The sequence below is a fragment of the Lissotriton helveticus genome, chromosome 7 (assembly GCF_964261635.1).
Source record: "Lissotriton helveticus chromosome 7, aLisHel1.1, whole genome shotgun sequence".
In the NCBI taxonomy this organism is placed as follows: Eukaryota; Metazoa; Chordata; class Amphibia; order Caudata; family Salamandridae; genus Lissotriton; species Lissotriton helveticus.
The window spans coordinates 46,947,963-46,964,157 of record NC_136068.1 but is presented as its reverse complement, the minus strand read 5'-3'; the positions used below and the strand labels follow the sequence as shown (position 1 = coordinate 46,964,157).

Genomic DNA, 16,195 nt, shown 5'->3' with positions numbered 1-16,195 from the left:
TTATCCTCACCCTCACCAGCTATCTCTCAAGAGCTGCCAACCACCTATCCGCACCCTCGCCAGCTATTCTCTCTAGAGCTGCCAACCAGACTCCTATACTAATAGTGCGCTCCCCTGTGGCACTATCACAGTATAACTCTGGCTCCCACACAGTGGGCAACCACCCTTGCTGCATACCTACCCCTATTGGTGCTCGAGCAGTCCATCGGAGCCAACATGGCAAGGCCTGGCCTGTCCGCTATGGGGGAAAATTCATACACTCTAGTCTACCCCCCAAACCTTTCCAAAACCGCCACAAAATCCTTCAAGCACTCCACCCTGAAAAGATACCCTGAGACACTGATCTCTGACCTACATTACATCACTGACAATGTCACAGTCATGAGTGACCTCATCTTCTATTCTAAAAGAACATCTGCCTGGCGCAAAACCTTTGCTCACCACTGCAATGTACATGCTACTAAGAACATTCCGTACGGCACTAAACTAACTATAGCACCCTCCCCAATGCTGCGAGCTGACCTCACCATCACTCTCTATAAAAACGGCATCGTTTTTAACCAAGCCTCGCCCAAAAACCTGAATAAATTTGCATACCTTTTTACCCTCCTCAGAAAGCACGTGCTCAATACTAGCAGGGTAATTAACCCCGTCCTGATGAGCCCTCATCCAGCCCACCCATCGAGGCTAACTACCCATAAACCTCTCTAAGATCTTGCAACACTGGTCACTCTAACCTCTCTAGCAAGTCTCCCGGTCCTGTCAACAGAATCACTTTTAGACCCTTGGCCCCCTCCCTACTAGCTTCCCAAGTAGTGAATATGCTACTTACCAGTATGCATCTGTTCTTGGCATGTAGGGCTGCTAACATTCATATCTTTTGCATAGATCGCCGCCTAGTGTTGGGTCCGGATGATCGCACATTGTTGTCCTGGAAGAGTCTTCGAAGTATCCTGAGATAGGTGGCTCCTCCCCTGGACTACAGTGCGCATGGGCATCGGCTCCATCCCCAGATTGTTTTTAGCCATTGTGGCAGAGATGGAGTGAAAAGTGTAAAGGATGTCCATGCTAATGATTGAATGCAAGAGTATATCTGCAGCTGCGACAGGCACCGGGGAGGAGGGTGGGCGATATGAATGTTAGCAGCCCTACATGCCAAGAACAGATGCATACTGGTAAGTAGCATATTCAGTTCGAGGCATGTGGGCTGCTAAATTCATATCTTTTGCATAGAATACATAGCAGTCCCTCCATTAGCGGCGGTTGCCCGTGCCAGCTGCAGAAACCTGAAAGAGTGTCTTGAGAACAGCCTGTCCTACAGCAGCTTGCTGCTTGGAATGCACATCAACACAGTAGTGTTTTGTAAAGGTATGTGGTGTAACCCATGTGGCTGCTCTGCAAATGTCTTCCAAAGGAATGTTCCCCAGGAAAGCCATGGATGCCCCCAATTTGCGTGTGGAGTGCGCTCTTGGGGGTATTGTTAAAGTACGCTTTGCTTTTTGATAACAGATTTGAATGCACTTAACAATCCACCTGGCTATTCCTGCTTTGGAAATAGGGTTGCCTTTGTGCTGTGGTGAGAAGGCAACAAAAAGTTGTTTTGTTTTCCTAAAGTGTTGTGTTCTGTCAATATAGTACATCAATGCCCTCCTAACGTCTAATGTATGGAGCATTCTTTCCGCTACAGTTTGTGGGTTTTGAAAGAATGCGGGCAGGTCAATAGTTTGGTTTAGATGAAACTGTGACACCACCTTCGGAAGGAATTTGGGGTTAGTGCGTAGCACCACCCTATTTGGATGAATTTGTATGAATGGCTCTTGGATCGTGAGCGCTTGCAGCTCACTGACGCGTCTCAGTGACGTGATAGCAATAAGAAAAGCCACTTTCCATGTTAGGAACTGGAGTTCACATGAGTGCAGTGGCTCAAAAGGTGGGCCCATCAGTCTGGTGAGGACCACATTGAGGTTCCAGACCGGAGCTGGCGGTGTTCTTGGGGGAATGACTCGTTTCAGACCCTATAGGAAGGCTTTAATGGCAGGCACCCTGAAGACAGAGAGATGCTGCCTGTTTTGAAGATAAGCTGCAATGGCGGATAGATGGATCCGAATGGAAGTGTACGCTAGATTGCATTTGTAAAGATGCAATAGATAGCAAATGATGTTAGGAATAGATGCATCCAGCGGGTTTATGTTATTGGCTGTACAGTGAATGACGAAACGCTTCCATTTTGCAGCATAGCATGCTCTAGTAGTGGGTTTCCTTGCCTCTTTGATGATGTCCATGCATTCTGGAGGTAAGTGAAGGTAGCCAAACTCTAGGACTTCAGGAGCCAGATCGCCAGGTTGAGCTGTTGCGGATCTGGGTGCTGAATGTCGCCATGGTTCTGCGTCAAGAGCCTGGGTGTTAGGCGCAGCCTTTGATGCGGTACCACTGAGAGTTCCAGAAACGTGGTGTACCATGGTTGGCGTGCCCACGTTGGAGCAACTAGGATGAGTGTCAATGAGTGCTGCCTTAGCTTTCTTGCCACCAGCGGTATGAGAGGTGCTGGGGGAAAAGCGTACGCAAATCTGCCTGACCAGTTCATCCATATCGCATTCCCCTGCGACTGTGGGTGAGGGAACCTGGCGGCAAAGTGTTGGCATTTTGCGTTTTCCCTTGTGGCAAACAGGTCTATCTCTGGATGACCCCACTGCTGGAAGTACGGGTGGAGTACTGATGGATGTAACTCCCACTCGTGCATCTGATGGCTGTATCTGCTGAGCAGATCCGCCATCTGATTGTCCTTTCCCGGGAGGTGCTCTGCCATGAGGAAAATGTTCCTCTGAATGGCCCACTTCCACATGCTCTGAGCCAGATGAGACAGCTGTGGGGAGTGGGTGCCTCCCTGTTTTTGAATGTAGTACATCGCTGTCATGTTGTCCGTCCGGACTAACACTACCTTGTTGCACAGATGTACATTGAAGGACTTGAGCGCCATGAAGATTGCCATCAGTTCTAGATAGTTGATGTGCATCTTCTGTTGCTGCATCGTCCATAGTCCCTGCACCGTGTAATTGAGCACATGAGCTCCCCACCCCTGGAGAGATGCGTCCGTTGTCAGGATAATCTGTGGCACAGGCTCCTGGAACGGTCGGCCCTTGCAAAGGTTGTGTGGATTCCACCAATGCAGAGAGTTGTATGCCCGACCGGTTACCAACACTAGGTCCGTCATTTGTCCCCGAGCCTGTGTCCACTGATTTGCTAAACATTCTTGGAGCGGACGCATATGCAATCGTGCGTGCGGGACTATGAAGATGCAGGAGGCCATCATGCCTATCAACTGCATGAACACTCTCGCTGGAAGCGAGTGTTGCGGTCTGAACTTTTGGATCAGAGACTGGATGCTGTCTATCCTGACTTTGTTTGGTTGAGCCATGGCAGTCAGGGTATTTATTGTCGCACCCAGAAACTGCCGCACATGCGCTGGCTGAAGGTGCGACTTCGGGTAGTTCAAGGAGAAGCCCAGACTGTGAAGGAGGTGGATGGTGGTTGACATGTCCGCGGCGCACTGTTGTGCCGACTTTGCTTGAACGAGCCAGTCGTCTAGGTAGGGGTAGACATGTATGTTCTGCCTCCTGAGGTGCGCCGCTACCGTCGCCAGACACTTGGTAAACACTCTGGGGGCGGTGGTAACTCCGAAGGGTAGGACTTTGAACTGATAATGCCTGCCTTGGATGGTGAACCTGAGATACTTTCTGTGGGACGGGTGTAGTGGAATGTGGAAATAAGCATCCTTGAGGTCTAAGGTTGCTAGGAAGTCCCCTTGATTGAGCAAGGGAAGACTCTGTTGCAGGGTAAGCATATGGAAATGTTCTGACAGTATATACAGGTTGAGGGGGCGTAGATCCAGAATGGGTCTGAGGGATCCGTCCTTCTTTGGAATAAGGAAGTACAGGGAATAGACTCCTGTGCCTTCCTCCTCCACAGGCACGAGCTCGATTGCGCCTTTTTGCAGCATCACCACTACTTCTTGCTGCAATAAGTGCAAGTGCTCTGCGGACATAGGACGTTGCCTTGGTGGAATGTTGGGTGGAGTGGACGTTAACTCTAGACAATAACCGTACTGGATAAGTTGTCTTACCCACCTGTCTGTGGTGATGTTTGTCCAGACTGGCAGGAACTGCTGGAGTCTCCCCCCGACAGGTGTTACATGGTCGGGGGGCAGTGACAGAGAGTCACTGTTTGTTTGGGGCAGAGGAACGGGAGTTGTTGTTTCCTCTGCCACGTCCCCTGGTGCTGTTTCCTCGATAACCCCCTTTATTCTGCTTGGGGTACGAGGACTGTGCTCCACCTTTAGTGAATTGTGATTGTTGACCCATCTGTCCTCGGGTAACACCACGTGCACCTGAGCGACGAAAAGTGTTCCCCCGAAATTGTTGTGACTGAAGGGCCCCCATAGACTTTGCTGTTTCATTGTCTTTCTTAATCTTTGAGGGTGGTGTCAACATCAGGACCAAACAATCTATCAGGATTGACGGGCTGGTTAAGTATGGTGGTTTGAATGTCTGGTTTAAACCCTGATATGCGTAGCCACGCTTGTCGCCTCAGCATAACGCTAGTGTTAATAGCCCTAGCTGCTGTGTCTGCTGCATCAAGTGCACACTTTATAGCAGCGTTGGAGATGAGTTTCCCTCTTCTATGAGCAGTTTGGTACCCTCCTGAAACTGCGCAGGCATGTGTTGAACAAGTTGCTCTAGGGTGTCGTAATGCGCCCTGTCATAACGTGCCAATAGCGCCTGTGTGTTCGCTATACGCCAGAAATTGGCAGCTTGCGCAGCTACTCTCTTGCCCCCTGCCTCAAGCACTTTCGACTCCTTGTCTGGGGGAGGAGCTTCACCCGTCGTCTGTGAGTTCGCTCGTTTGCGGGCATTTGCGACAACAAGAGAGTCAAGAGGCAACTGTCCCCGAATATATGCTGGGTCCGCAGGTGCTGGCCTGTATTTCTTCTCGATGTGTGGGTTGACCACTCTCGCTCTGGTAGGCTCCTTAAAGATCTCCGCAGCATGTTTAAGGACACCCTTGAGCATAGGAAGTGTTTTGACTGTTCTTTCAGAGAGAGAAAAAGTGTCAAATAGAAAATCTTCCTCCACTGGGTCTGCATGCATGTCCACGTCATGATTAGCAGCTGCCCGTTCAATCAGTGCATGAAATCCCGCAGCATCCTCTGTTGGGGAAGCACGTGCACTGAAAAGCTGTGGGTCTTGCCCCACTTGCTGGTGTCCCTGGTCACTTGTGTCATCATACGCATCCTGTTGTGCATGAGGGTCATTGATGGGGAAATTGTACTGGTCATCTTGTTCCCCCTCCTCTCCCCCAGAGTGGTCGGGGGAAGGTGTAGGGCTCCTCCTAGGTGGAGGCAGGAGAGGTTCAACTAGGGCAGGACTGTCCAGTGCAAGCCTCTTCTTCTTTAGTGGAATTGCATAGGAATCCACCGGTTGGGAAGTGATTTTCCTCTTATGAAGGGTCAACTTGCCCGTGTCCGCGTCGATATAGCGCTCAGATTCGTCTCCTGAGTCATGATGTCGACTTAATATTACACCCGACGTTGAAGATCCCGATGTCTTTGGCGCCGTTCTTGGTGCAAAGGCTTTGGGTGCCTCCTTCGGTGGCAGAATGTAGAGAAGCTTGGCAGCAGGCTTCGCAGGTACGTCTATCGTCTTCTGCGGCGCCGGCGCGGGAGTCGACGGTGCCATGGCCTTCTCACGAATTCTTTGTAGCGAAGATACGATGTGAGATGCGCCACTCAGTAAGGCACCCGGCGCCGATGAGGAGGCCGCCAATGGTCCTTGGCCACCGACGTTCTGTGGTTCCTTAGGAGGCTTAGACGCCGATGCCGCTTTAGACACTGAGTCTTTGGACTTATGAGTAGAGCTTCCGCTCTTGGATGCGAGGGACTTTGTAGACTCCGCGTCGACCATGCGTCCCTCCAACGGTGCCCCTGTCGGCGCCGGATGTTTGTCGACGACCTTAGTGGACTTTGCTGCCTTCTTGGAGGACGCATCCCCCGCCGATGACTTCGGCACTGTCGAGTCGACAGTCTTCTTCGACTTCTGTGGCCCGGAGGTCAACGGAGCCGATGATGTAGCAGGCTTCTGTGTCTTGGATGGCACGTCCGCCATCTTAGGTGCACTCGAATCCGGTAGTTTCGGTTTCGATTTGGCGTCGGCCATTTTAGGTGCCGTGGATACCGAATGTTTCAGTTTCGGTTTCGATACGGGCTTCGTAGCCGCCGCAGGTATGTCCGTGGCCGGGCCATAAGGCGGGGCCGTGGCTTGCGGTGCCGGGTCTTGGGTAAGGCCGAGTGGCGATCCCGTGACCTGAGCCTCATCCACGTAACTGTCGGGGCATAGCTCATCCCCTGAGCTATCTTCCGCGGCCCCATAAACTTCTTCGTCGTCCCCTACCTCCTCGACGTATTCAAGGTCTTGGTCCAAGACTCCGTCACCCTCTTCGGGATCGGCTCCGACCTCCGACGCGGGTGGTGAGATTTGAAGATGATGGCGTAGGCTCTCATCCTCCTGGTCGTCGAAGATGTTGTCGGGGGCTGGGGCCGCTCGCTGGGCCTCAAGGCGCACCGCGCGCCGAAGCTTGAGCGTCTTCTTTGACCTGAACTTGGAGCAGGCCATGCAGTTCTCCTCGTTATGGTCGGGCGAGAGGCATTTATTACAGACTGGGTGCACGTCGATATGTGGGTATTTGGACCCACAGACGGGACAGCATTTAAACAGGCTCCGCTCCATGTTGAAAAGTCGTAGTCTTGCTGCGATGAGAAGGCCTCGATGTCCGAAGAGTAAATACGACTCCGCAGAGTCCGACTCAAAGAGACGGAAGAAACTCGAGACCCTGCGCAAACAATACCGACGTAACGAAGGCCTTTTGGCCTTAAATTAGTAAGTTTTTTCTCGGTTCCGACAGAGAGACGTCGAGACCGCATCCGAACCCAATGGCGGAAAAAAACAATCTGGGGATGGAGCCGATGCCCATGCGCACTGTAGTCCAGGGGAGGAGCCACCTATCTCAGGATACTTCGAAGACTCTTCCAGGACAACAATGTGCGATCATCCGGACACAACACTAGGCGGCGATCTATGCAAAAGATATGAATTTAGCAGCCCACATGCCTCGAACACCATGTCACCGGTGCGCCCTCTTTGAACTACGATACAGGTCGCGCTTACCTTTCCCACACTGTTGAGTCCTCACTCGGCACATCCAGCATGGCCAGCCACCCTCTAACCCCCCTGGGTCTCCCATAATTGATCACCCGAAACATTCCAGCACATCTCCCGGCCTCGCCAACAGAATCACCCCTAAACTTTTGGCCCCCTCTCTACTAGCTCCCCAAGTAGACTATGTCACCGTTACGCCCACTAAGACTTACAATACAAGTGCTGCTTGCCCTTCCTGCCCTCAATCTAACCCGCAAAGGGGCTCCAACATAGATCCTATGGCTTACAATATAGGCCATACTAGTCCTTCCCCCCTTTCACCTATTCACAATGTCAGAACTGCCCCCGAACCATTGCCCCCCTGCCCTCCAGCACCTCCTTCTTATAGGGACATCGATTCTCTGCACACCAGAGCTACCAAACTTACCCAGAGCATTCATATTTCCATACTGGAGCTAATGAACCTCATCCACCTCGCTGAACTCTCCCTTACCAACCTCATGACCCTGCCAAACGCCACCTACCCACACTTGACAGAGATCACTAAACAACCTCTTCCGCTATCCTTGAGACATCTTCGCCCCCACAAGCACCCACACCACCTATCAGAGGAAGAAATCCGTACTCTTGTCCTATCCTACAACTCCACCCTTGTCACTCCAAGTCAACTAAATCTCACTGAAATGGAAATCCTTGCCAGCCTCCGAGACTACAACTCTACCCCAGCTATCCCTCATCCTTTAGACGCAAGTGCCGAACACGCCATCTGCATGGTCAACCCCAACAGACCAGCTACCCTCCGTAACAGAATGGTGGTCAAGAGTAATCTAGCGCCTGTTCACCTGTCTGCCCAGATTCCGGATCCTCCTTCCAATTCCACTCTATCTGGTCTTTTAATTAATTGCCAGTCAGCAGCTAAGCATGCCGCTTATATTGCTGATCTCATCCTCTTCAAAAATCTCGACTTAGCGATCCTTACCGAATCATGGCTCAATGAATTCCTCACCTCCATACCTGGTCCTCCTAGTCCCTCCTAACTACAACATCGCTAGGCTAGACAGACAATCTGACAAGAAAGAAGGAGGCATTGCCTGCATCTACCGCTCTAACCTTCTGGTCACGGAACTTCTGGCGGACACCACTTAATCTTGTGAAAACCTCACCCTCGCTATTCATAGCGACTCTACCCTACTGTGCAACCTGCACATCTTTTGCCACCCCCCAGGCATGAATGACTCCTTCACCGACCACCTCATGGAAATCATCACAGCTAAGAGTCCCAATATTGCCAATGATATTTTCCTTGGTGACTTTAACTTGCACTGGAACGATCCAAAGGATTCACATGTCATCACCATCAAGGACCTCCTGGCCGATCAAGCCCTGACCCAAGCCTGCTCACTACCAACTCATTCAAAAGGGGCCACCCTTGACTGGATTATCTCCAAAGAATCAACAGTCAAGCTCATCTCTAGAGACCCATGCGACTGGTCTGACCACCATACCATCACCTTTCTCCTACCTGCCACCCACAAGACTAGGGCATCGCAACCGGTGATTCCTAAACGCTGGATTAGAGACACTAGGAACCTGGACCACAGAGAACTCGAGGCTCCCTGCAAATCCGACCTCCCCGCATAGCACAACAGTCAGTGGCCTCAATGATCACTATTCTGCGTCTATCTCAAACATCTTGGATGATCTAGCCCCACTAAAGTTGAAAAGAACCCAAATCAAAGACAGAAACCCCTGGTTCACGGGCTCCCTTAACAAAGAGAGGAGAGTCCTCCGAAAAGCTGAAGGATCCTGGAGGCAGCACCCCTCTGCCGCCCATCTAAAACTCCTCCGCCAGGCCAGAAATGCCTACAACAGGAACATACTCAAGTCCAAAAAAGACTTCTTCAGAACTGCACTAGAGAAGGCCAAGAACAGACCCCAAAAGCTCTTTGAACTGGTCAAACACCAATCTAACAAATTGTCCAAAACTTCAAAAGAAGCTCCCAAGTCTCTTATATCCTCAGAGGAATTCTCCTCCATCCTCGCTGCCAAAATCTCAGCCCTCGAAAATGAGCTCAACTCCATCACATACCCCCAAACACCTCTCGACCCACATCCTCCAGACACGTCGCCCCACAGGCTTCACCCAAAAACCATGCTCACTGGACTGACTTCAAACTCGGCGACGACTCAGTGTCCAAAATCATATCTTCCCTAAACCCTAATAACCATTTTAATGACCCGCTTCCTTCCAACTGCCTAGCTGCCGTCGCCCAATCCATTATTCCTAGCTGGACTACAATAATGAATGCCTCTCTCACGCAAGGAACGATGCCCGACTCTCTAAAAGCCGGCCAAGTCCTCCCAATTCTGAAAAAGCCGTCACCGGATTCAGGATCCCCTGACAACCTCAGACCCATCTCCAATATCCCCCCTTACCCAAAGTGATGGAGAAATGTGTACAGCAGCAGCTAAGTCAACACATCAACAACTTCCACCTGCTTGATGACTTCCAATCTGGATTGAGACCAGGGCACAGCACCAAAACCACTATGCTCCACATCATTAATGATGCTCTCCAAGCCCTTGACCAAGGCAAAACCTGTCTCCTGAACCTATCCTCGGCCTTCGACATGGTCAAACATGAAAAACTACTCGAGCGCTTCAAATTCAGGATGGGTTTGGATGGCACTGTTCTAGAGTGGTTCAAATCCTTCCTCCATAACCGGTCCCAGAGATTCCTTGTCAACAGCAACCTATCGGCACCATCCCCTGTCACGAATGGAGTACCTCAAGGATCAACACTTTCCCCCACCCTCCTCAATCTTTACCTGGAACCGCTTACCGAAGTACTACACACTGCTAACATCTCCTATCATATGTACGCTGATGACACTCAGATCTACATCAAAACCTCATCTATCGAAGAGATCCTCTCCCTGAACGAAGCCTTGAAACTCACTGTCCAATGGCTCGCATCCAATCAACTCAAACTCAACGCAAAGAAAACTGAATTTCTCCTGATCGCCCCGACTAACACCAACCCTGAGATTCAATCATGGATTAAGGCTATCACAGCCTTGAATTGCCCACCAACCATCGTGGACTCGGCCAAATCCCTGGGAATCACCATCGACAGCAATCTGAACATGCGGGAGCACATCAATTCAATGGCCAAATCTGACCGATTCCACCTGAGCTATCTTAGGAAACTGAAACCCTTCCTCGATACTCTCGACCTAAAAATGGAAGTCCAAGCACTTGTGATCTCTAGACTGGAATATGGCTGTTCTACCCTCTCGGGTCTAACCAAGATCTCCCTTGCACCTCTAAAAGCCTGCCTAAATGCGGCCGCCAGACTACTCACCTGCACAATTAAATACGACCATATTTCCCCGCACTTGAAAGCTCTCGACTGGCTTCCCCTGGAGCCAAGAATACAGCTCAAAGTAGCATGCATCACGCACAAGGCCTTATATTCTAACTCCCCTGCATAATTGAGGCAGAAACTTGTGATTTCCTGAGGAATCAGAAACTCCCAATCTGCCAGAGACCTCCTGCTCCAACCTACACGCTTTCGGAAAAAAAAAACTACAACCGGGCTTTCTCCAAGGGCTGCTCCAAGAATATGGAACTCTCTCCCACCGGAGATCAGAAGAATACCCTCTCTGACTCGCTCCAAAAAGGATGCCAAAACATTCCTCATGAGCAAATATCTCGTTTAAACTTTATCTCTACCACCACCGCGGCATTAATCTATAGCCATCTATTGCCTCCCTTCAGATTAGCTAGCTCACCCCATCAGAAACCTGGGGCCTTGTCGCGAACGTTGGTTAACGTAATCTGTAAATATGTTATCTCATCTTGAGTATTTGGATATTTATTCTGTAAATACATGCCCTTTCTCCCTCATGTACCCTGCACTCTGCCTGCCCTCCTTCATTTGATCCGTAACTGGATGATGCTATGCCTACTCTGTACATGACTGTTTTCCTGTAAAGCGCTCTGATACCCTAACGGGTCAAGTTTGCGCTCCATAAACCACATAAATAAATAAATAAATGGGGAGACAGGTGCACAGCCCACCTCCCATGGCCATATTAGGCCCTGGGGACCCCATCCTCCGATACCCACAGTCTATTTTAAGGGGGGGGGGGGCTCCTCGAGCCTTTAAAATGCAGTGACACAGATAGGAAAGTAGAGCAAGATATTGCTCCCATGGAGGGAGCAGCATAAATAGCTGCTTTCTGCGGCCGGGAGCAATGCTGGCTCCTGCAACATGCGAGGAGCCGCGGGGACCCTAGGTTCCCCCGGCAACTCCCAATAAATGAATGTACCTTTAATTATTGTGGTCCCCCATCAAGGTGATGGGGGTCACAAGGCCGCCCTCCCCTGAAAAAAGAAAAGCAGCCCTGGGGGCCAGGGCCTAATAAGACTAAAAGAGGAGTCCACATGGCCCTCCTACACTTTAAAATAAATAGGTTCCCTGTGATGGGGTCCCCAGGACTCAATGAGGCTTGAGGAGGGGGGCTGCGAGACTCCACTCTCCTTTAAAATATATATGGCTATGAGGGACGGGGTTCCCAAAACAATAATACACCTGGAAAGGGGGGGGGGGGGGGGGTTGTACATCTTCACTCCCCTTTAAAATAAAAAATAAACAGCCGAGGGGGATGGGTTTCCTAGGGCCATAATACGCTCATAGAGTAGGGAAGTGTGACCCCATCCCCTTTACATGAGATTCGGCCCGGGGAGATGTGGTCCCCAGGGCCTGATAACTCGGGAAGGGGGGACCGCACAGCCCCCACTCCGTTTTTATAAAAAGAACAGTCCTGGGGGGATAGGGTCCCCAGGGCTTTAAAATGCTTGAAATGGGGAAAATCGGCCCCTCTCCACTTAACAAATTGGCCCATGTATCCAGGGATAGAGCCTGTGGCCAACTCCCTGCCACACACAACTGTGTGCAGCATGGGGTCTACTGCATGCTATGCACAGCTTTGGGTTGGATTTACGAATTGTTATTAAATATTAAATTAAGTTAAAAAAAACTGGAAATTCACTGAAAAAAACAAAGGTTAAGGTAACATTAGAGTTAAGTGAAATGTTCAGTAACAACATAGGGGCTCATTATGATATCGGGCAGACACAAAGGTTGGTTGTTCCGACCACAGAATTTGAATGTGACCGCCCTAGGGGCGGTCAGAAACATCAACTTTTCAATGGCAGCTTGTGCGGCGGGAAGAAAAGGCCCACAGCACAAGCTCTCCCATGGCTGTAGAATATAATATTCAGCTCTGAGGTCAGTACTTGCTACTACGGTAAACTGATTCTTATACAAGAACAATGATATCAACATTCATTGAGGACGCATCTCACCTTTACACCTTTGTTCGGAATTTCCTGGAACTGTTTCACAACTTTGTCTCTGTCACAAATGTATGTCTTGTACCCATCAGGTCTGAAATAAACACCACTGGTCACATTCTTCTCAAGGGTGGTGAAGAGGTCCTTAATCAGAGACCGGCATCTTTCCAAAGAGGTGTTTTCATTCTTCACAACCATTGCCGCATAAAAGCCTTCCAGTCGATTCTGGGGGACAGAGATGAATACAGGTGAGGCAATCAATATTAATTCTGGTATTGACGTTATAAAGAAGAGGGAAGCATAGAATAGCTGAATATGTTAATTCTAGTTATATTAGGTTTTGTATTGCATAATTTGCTTAACAATATAACAGCCCCAAATAGTGAAAGACACAGCATCATTAGCTTATGCTCCCTTTGGCAGAGTACAAAGAAGTCACTAGAGACAATGGAAGTAATAAGAAGGTGATGGTTCACACTCCACAGGAAGATAACACTAATGCACTTCTAGTTATACAATTAATAGTTCACCTCATCAGTTATTATGATTGAAGGGACAGTTTGTCTAGAAAGGTGTTGAATGGACGGCAGGTCTGGGACATGCCCCCGGAAAGGGAATGGTGTTATTGATAAAAGATGCCACTGCATCAAATATTGCGACTGCCTGGGTTTGTGGATGTGCACTCACTAGAGACCGCAGCAACAACAGTCGGGTTAGGTTAGAGATGATCCCTAACAGGTGGAGGGTGCCCAGTAGCACATCACCTCAGGCGGCTTTGCCCCAGCTGAATGACCCAAGCAGGCCACAAAGGATAGCCCTGATTGTCTGGCACTTACAAGGATTGGGGCGTCTTGCCTGCTGAGTTTTCATCATCCTGCCTGTAGCCATCAACTATATGACCTCTGGGCACATGTGTACAATGAGTTCTACCCTCTTCTTCATGGCTATTTCTTGTGACCCTGCTGCACACTGGCGCCGCTAGATAGATGTTGTCACTCACCCTCAGTTCTGCCTGATTCAGCGCATTCTCTTACGAACATCGAGTGAGTGACGCGTGTCCTCTGCTGGTCCTCGTGTCAGTGTTTTGGGCATCAGCAATAGTGATTCCTTAACTTTCACTGGCCCTTTTGTAGCCACTATCTCATGTTCAAGCCTGCTCACTCATGGAGATCTACCTTAGTTTGTTTGGGCTCTCCTTCAGACTGCACCTTCAATATTGTACAGAGTAGTAATTAACTTTGATAGAAATCCACCCTTCTGGAACACAATCCAAAACATACTATTTTCGTCCTTTCCTCTGGCTTTTCTGTATCTAGGATTCCCATGATGCCTTAATGTTGAGAATGTTCCTTGCATGGTGTAACGTCAAGTCCCCTGATGGCTGTGTCCAGGTGCAAGCATTTCTTATCCCAGTTTCTAGATGCTTTGACCCCAGCCTCAAGGTAATCTAGTGTCGGGACACAAATATTACCATAAGGGGGCGTGGCTTGAGCTGCCCCAAGGCGCTTCAAGCGGGATCTTCTCTATTACCGAAGATGTTTTTGCCGACGTCTGGAGCAATGGACTGACTCTGCCTGTGGAGCGGGCGCGGGCCCAGGTAGCTGTCCTTTTTTGTCATTTTGACCTGCTTTTCACCCGGTTTCCTCTGCGCCACGGTCCCTTCAGGATTTTCGGCTGCACCCGCCATTTTGTTCGCTGCGGGACGCTGCTCTTTATTATGACTTTACCTGTGTTGCCTGAAATGCTCTTTTGGAGCTACACTGCAGTTTTACATTATGAGCTCCATGAATTTGGTAGTTATGCTCTTTAAGTAATACTTCCCACTTGCTACTATCAGAGGCGTAACTTACTATGAGCATTAAATAGACCTGGAAATTGCTTGATGTGACTAAAGCACACGCATGTTGGGAACAGCTTGAAACTTCATAAAGTGAATTGATTTACTTAAGGCACCGTTCTCTGAACTGGTTTTGCTTCTCCAGTGAGACGGTTGTGACTGAGTCTGGTTGTCACGCTTTCAGTGCGCTCTTCATTTTTGTGCTGGTAACGTGATACACTCTGCTCCCAGCAGGTTGTGGCGATGATCAGAGGAGCTTTTTCACTACCTGTTTTTTTTTCTTGGCACGTTTCAAGCATCAGTAGTAGCTAGCCATTACTAAAATGTTTCTTAAATTTCTTTAATTAATTTGATCTTTGGAGACACTTCTGACTGTTATGCACGTTGTTGTAGCGAGATTGAAAGATAAGGATTTGTCTTGTTTTTCCTTTTAGCAGTTTTCATAGGTTTTCCTATACACTGCCTGTCTCTGGAGACCTCAGTACACCAACATTAATCTATATGGAGCACTCTCCCTCCCACAGCCCGAAAAATACCGATGCAAATATGTCTTCCATCCACATGGACTCCAATACCGCTGCTTCTTCCAAACGTCAAAAGAAGGAACCAAACTCTCCTACTAAATCTCACCTCCATTTAACATGGGACGATCTCATGAAAAAAATATAGCTCTTTAAACCCTTTGTTATTTACACTAACGCTACCCTTCAGAGGTTAGAGGAGAAGTGGTCTAACTTAGACTCAAAAGTGTCAGTAGTTGAACAGAGAATCAGCAATACTCAGGACGTGATTCTTCAAGTTGCAGCTATGTCTAAAGAGATTGCTCTCCTCAAAATGCAAACAGAGCCCTTAGAAAATCGCAATAGGAGCAAAAACCTTCAAATGTATGGTATTCCTGAGGGAGATGAGGGGTCTTACATGCTTGCCTTTTTAAAAACGCACATTCCTAAAATTGTTGGTCTCAAGGACGGCACTACTCTCAACTTGCAACGTGCCCATCGAATTGGTTCTAAACCTGGAGACTCATCTTCTACCTTGTCAGTCGACCGCCCTAGAGGAATAATTGTTCTATTTTTGGAGTACACTGAGCTGTTCATGGTTTCTCAGCGGCGAAGCTCAGAAAGCAGATGTTATTGCCTGGTCAAAGAGTTTCCTTCTCTCAGGATGTGGCCCGTGGCACTGCTGCTTGTCGCAAGGAATTCCTTTCTCTTCGCCTAGCTCTGCGTTCTATGAATGCCAGATACGGCTTGGTGCATCCTTGCTTCTTTACCCATAAAGAAAGGACCAAGGCCCACATACATCAACAATGCTATGTGCGATTCCTTATTAGCGAAAAATAAGGATTCGCTAATAAGGAATAGCAAAAGGCTATGCATGTAGAAATCGCTAAAAAAATTGCGATTTCTAAATATTCCTTAATTGCGAGTCACAAATTGCGAGTCGCAATTAAGGAATACCTCCCCATTCATTCCTATGGGCCTAGAGGCCCATAGGAATGAATGGGAAGACATTCTCAATTTGCGATTCGCAATTAGAGAATCGCAAATTGAGAATGCAATTTCAAGGGTGCAGGGGTGTCCAAAGGACACCCTGTTGCACCCCTGAAATTGATCTGTGCACATATGTTGCGCACACACAAGCCCTTAGGGCATGTGTGTGCGCAACATGAAACTTTGAAAAATGCAGAAAGGTGCATTTTTCAAAGTTTTTGCAAACTACCATGAAGTTCAACTTCATGGTAATTGGCTCCCCCTATTTGCGAAATCGCAGATTTTTTAACTTTCATGCA

General features: G+C 49.0%; 1 protein-coding gene across 2 annotated transcripts in view; it reads right to left on the bottom strand.

Annotated features, from left to right (window-relative positions):
* LOC144767991 (guanylate-binding protein 1-like) overlaps positions 1 to 16,195 on the bottom strand; it is a 164,196-nt gene that overhangs the window by 94,644 nt on the left and 53,357 nt on the right. For both annotated transcript variants that reach the window (XM_078651381.1, XM_078651380.1), the window contains exon 8: positions 12,582 to 12,794. In XM_078651381.1, the coding sequence (XP_078507507.1) occupies positions 12,582 to 12,794 (213 nt within the window). The remainder of the gene's footprint in view (positions 1 to 12,581; positions 12,795 to 16,195) is intronic.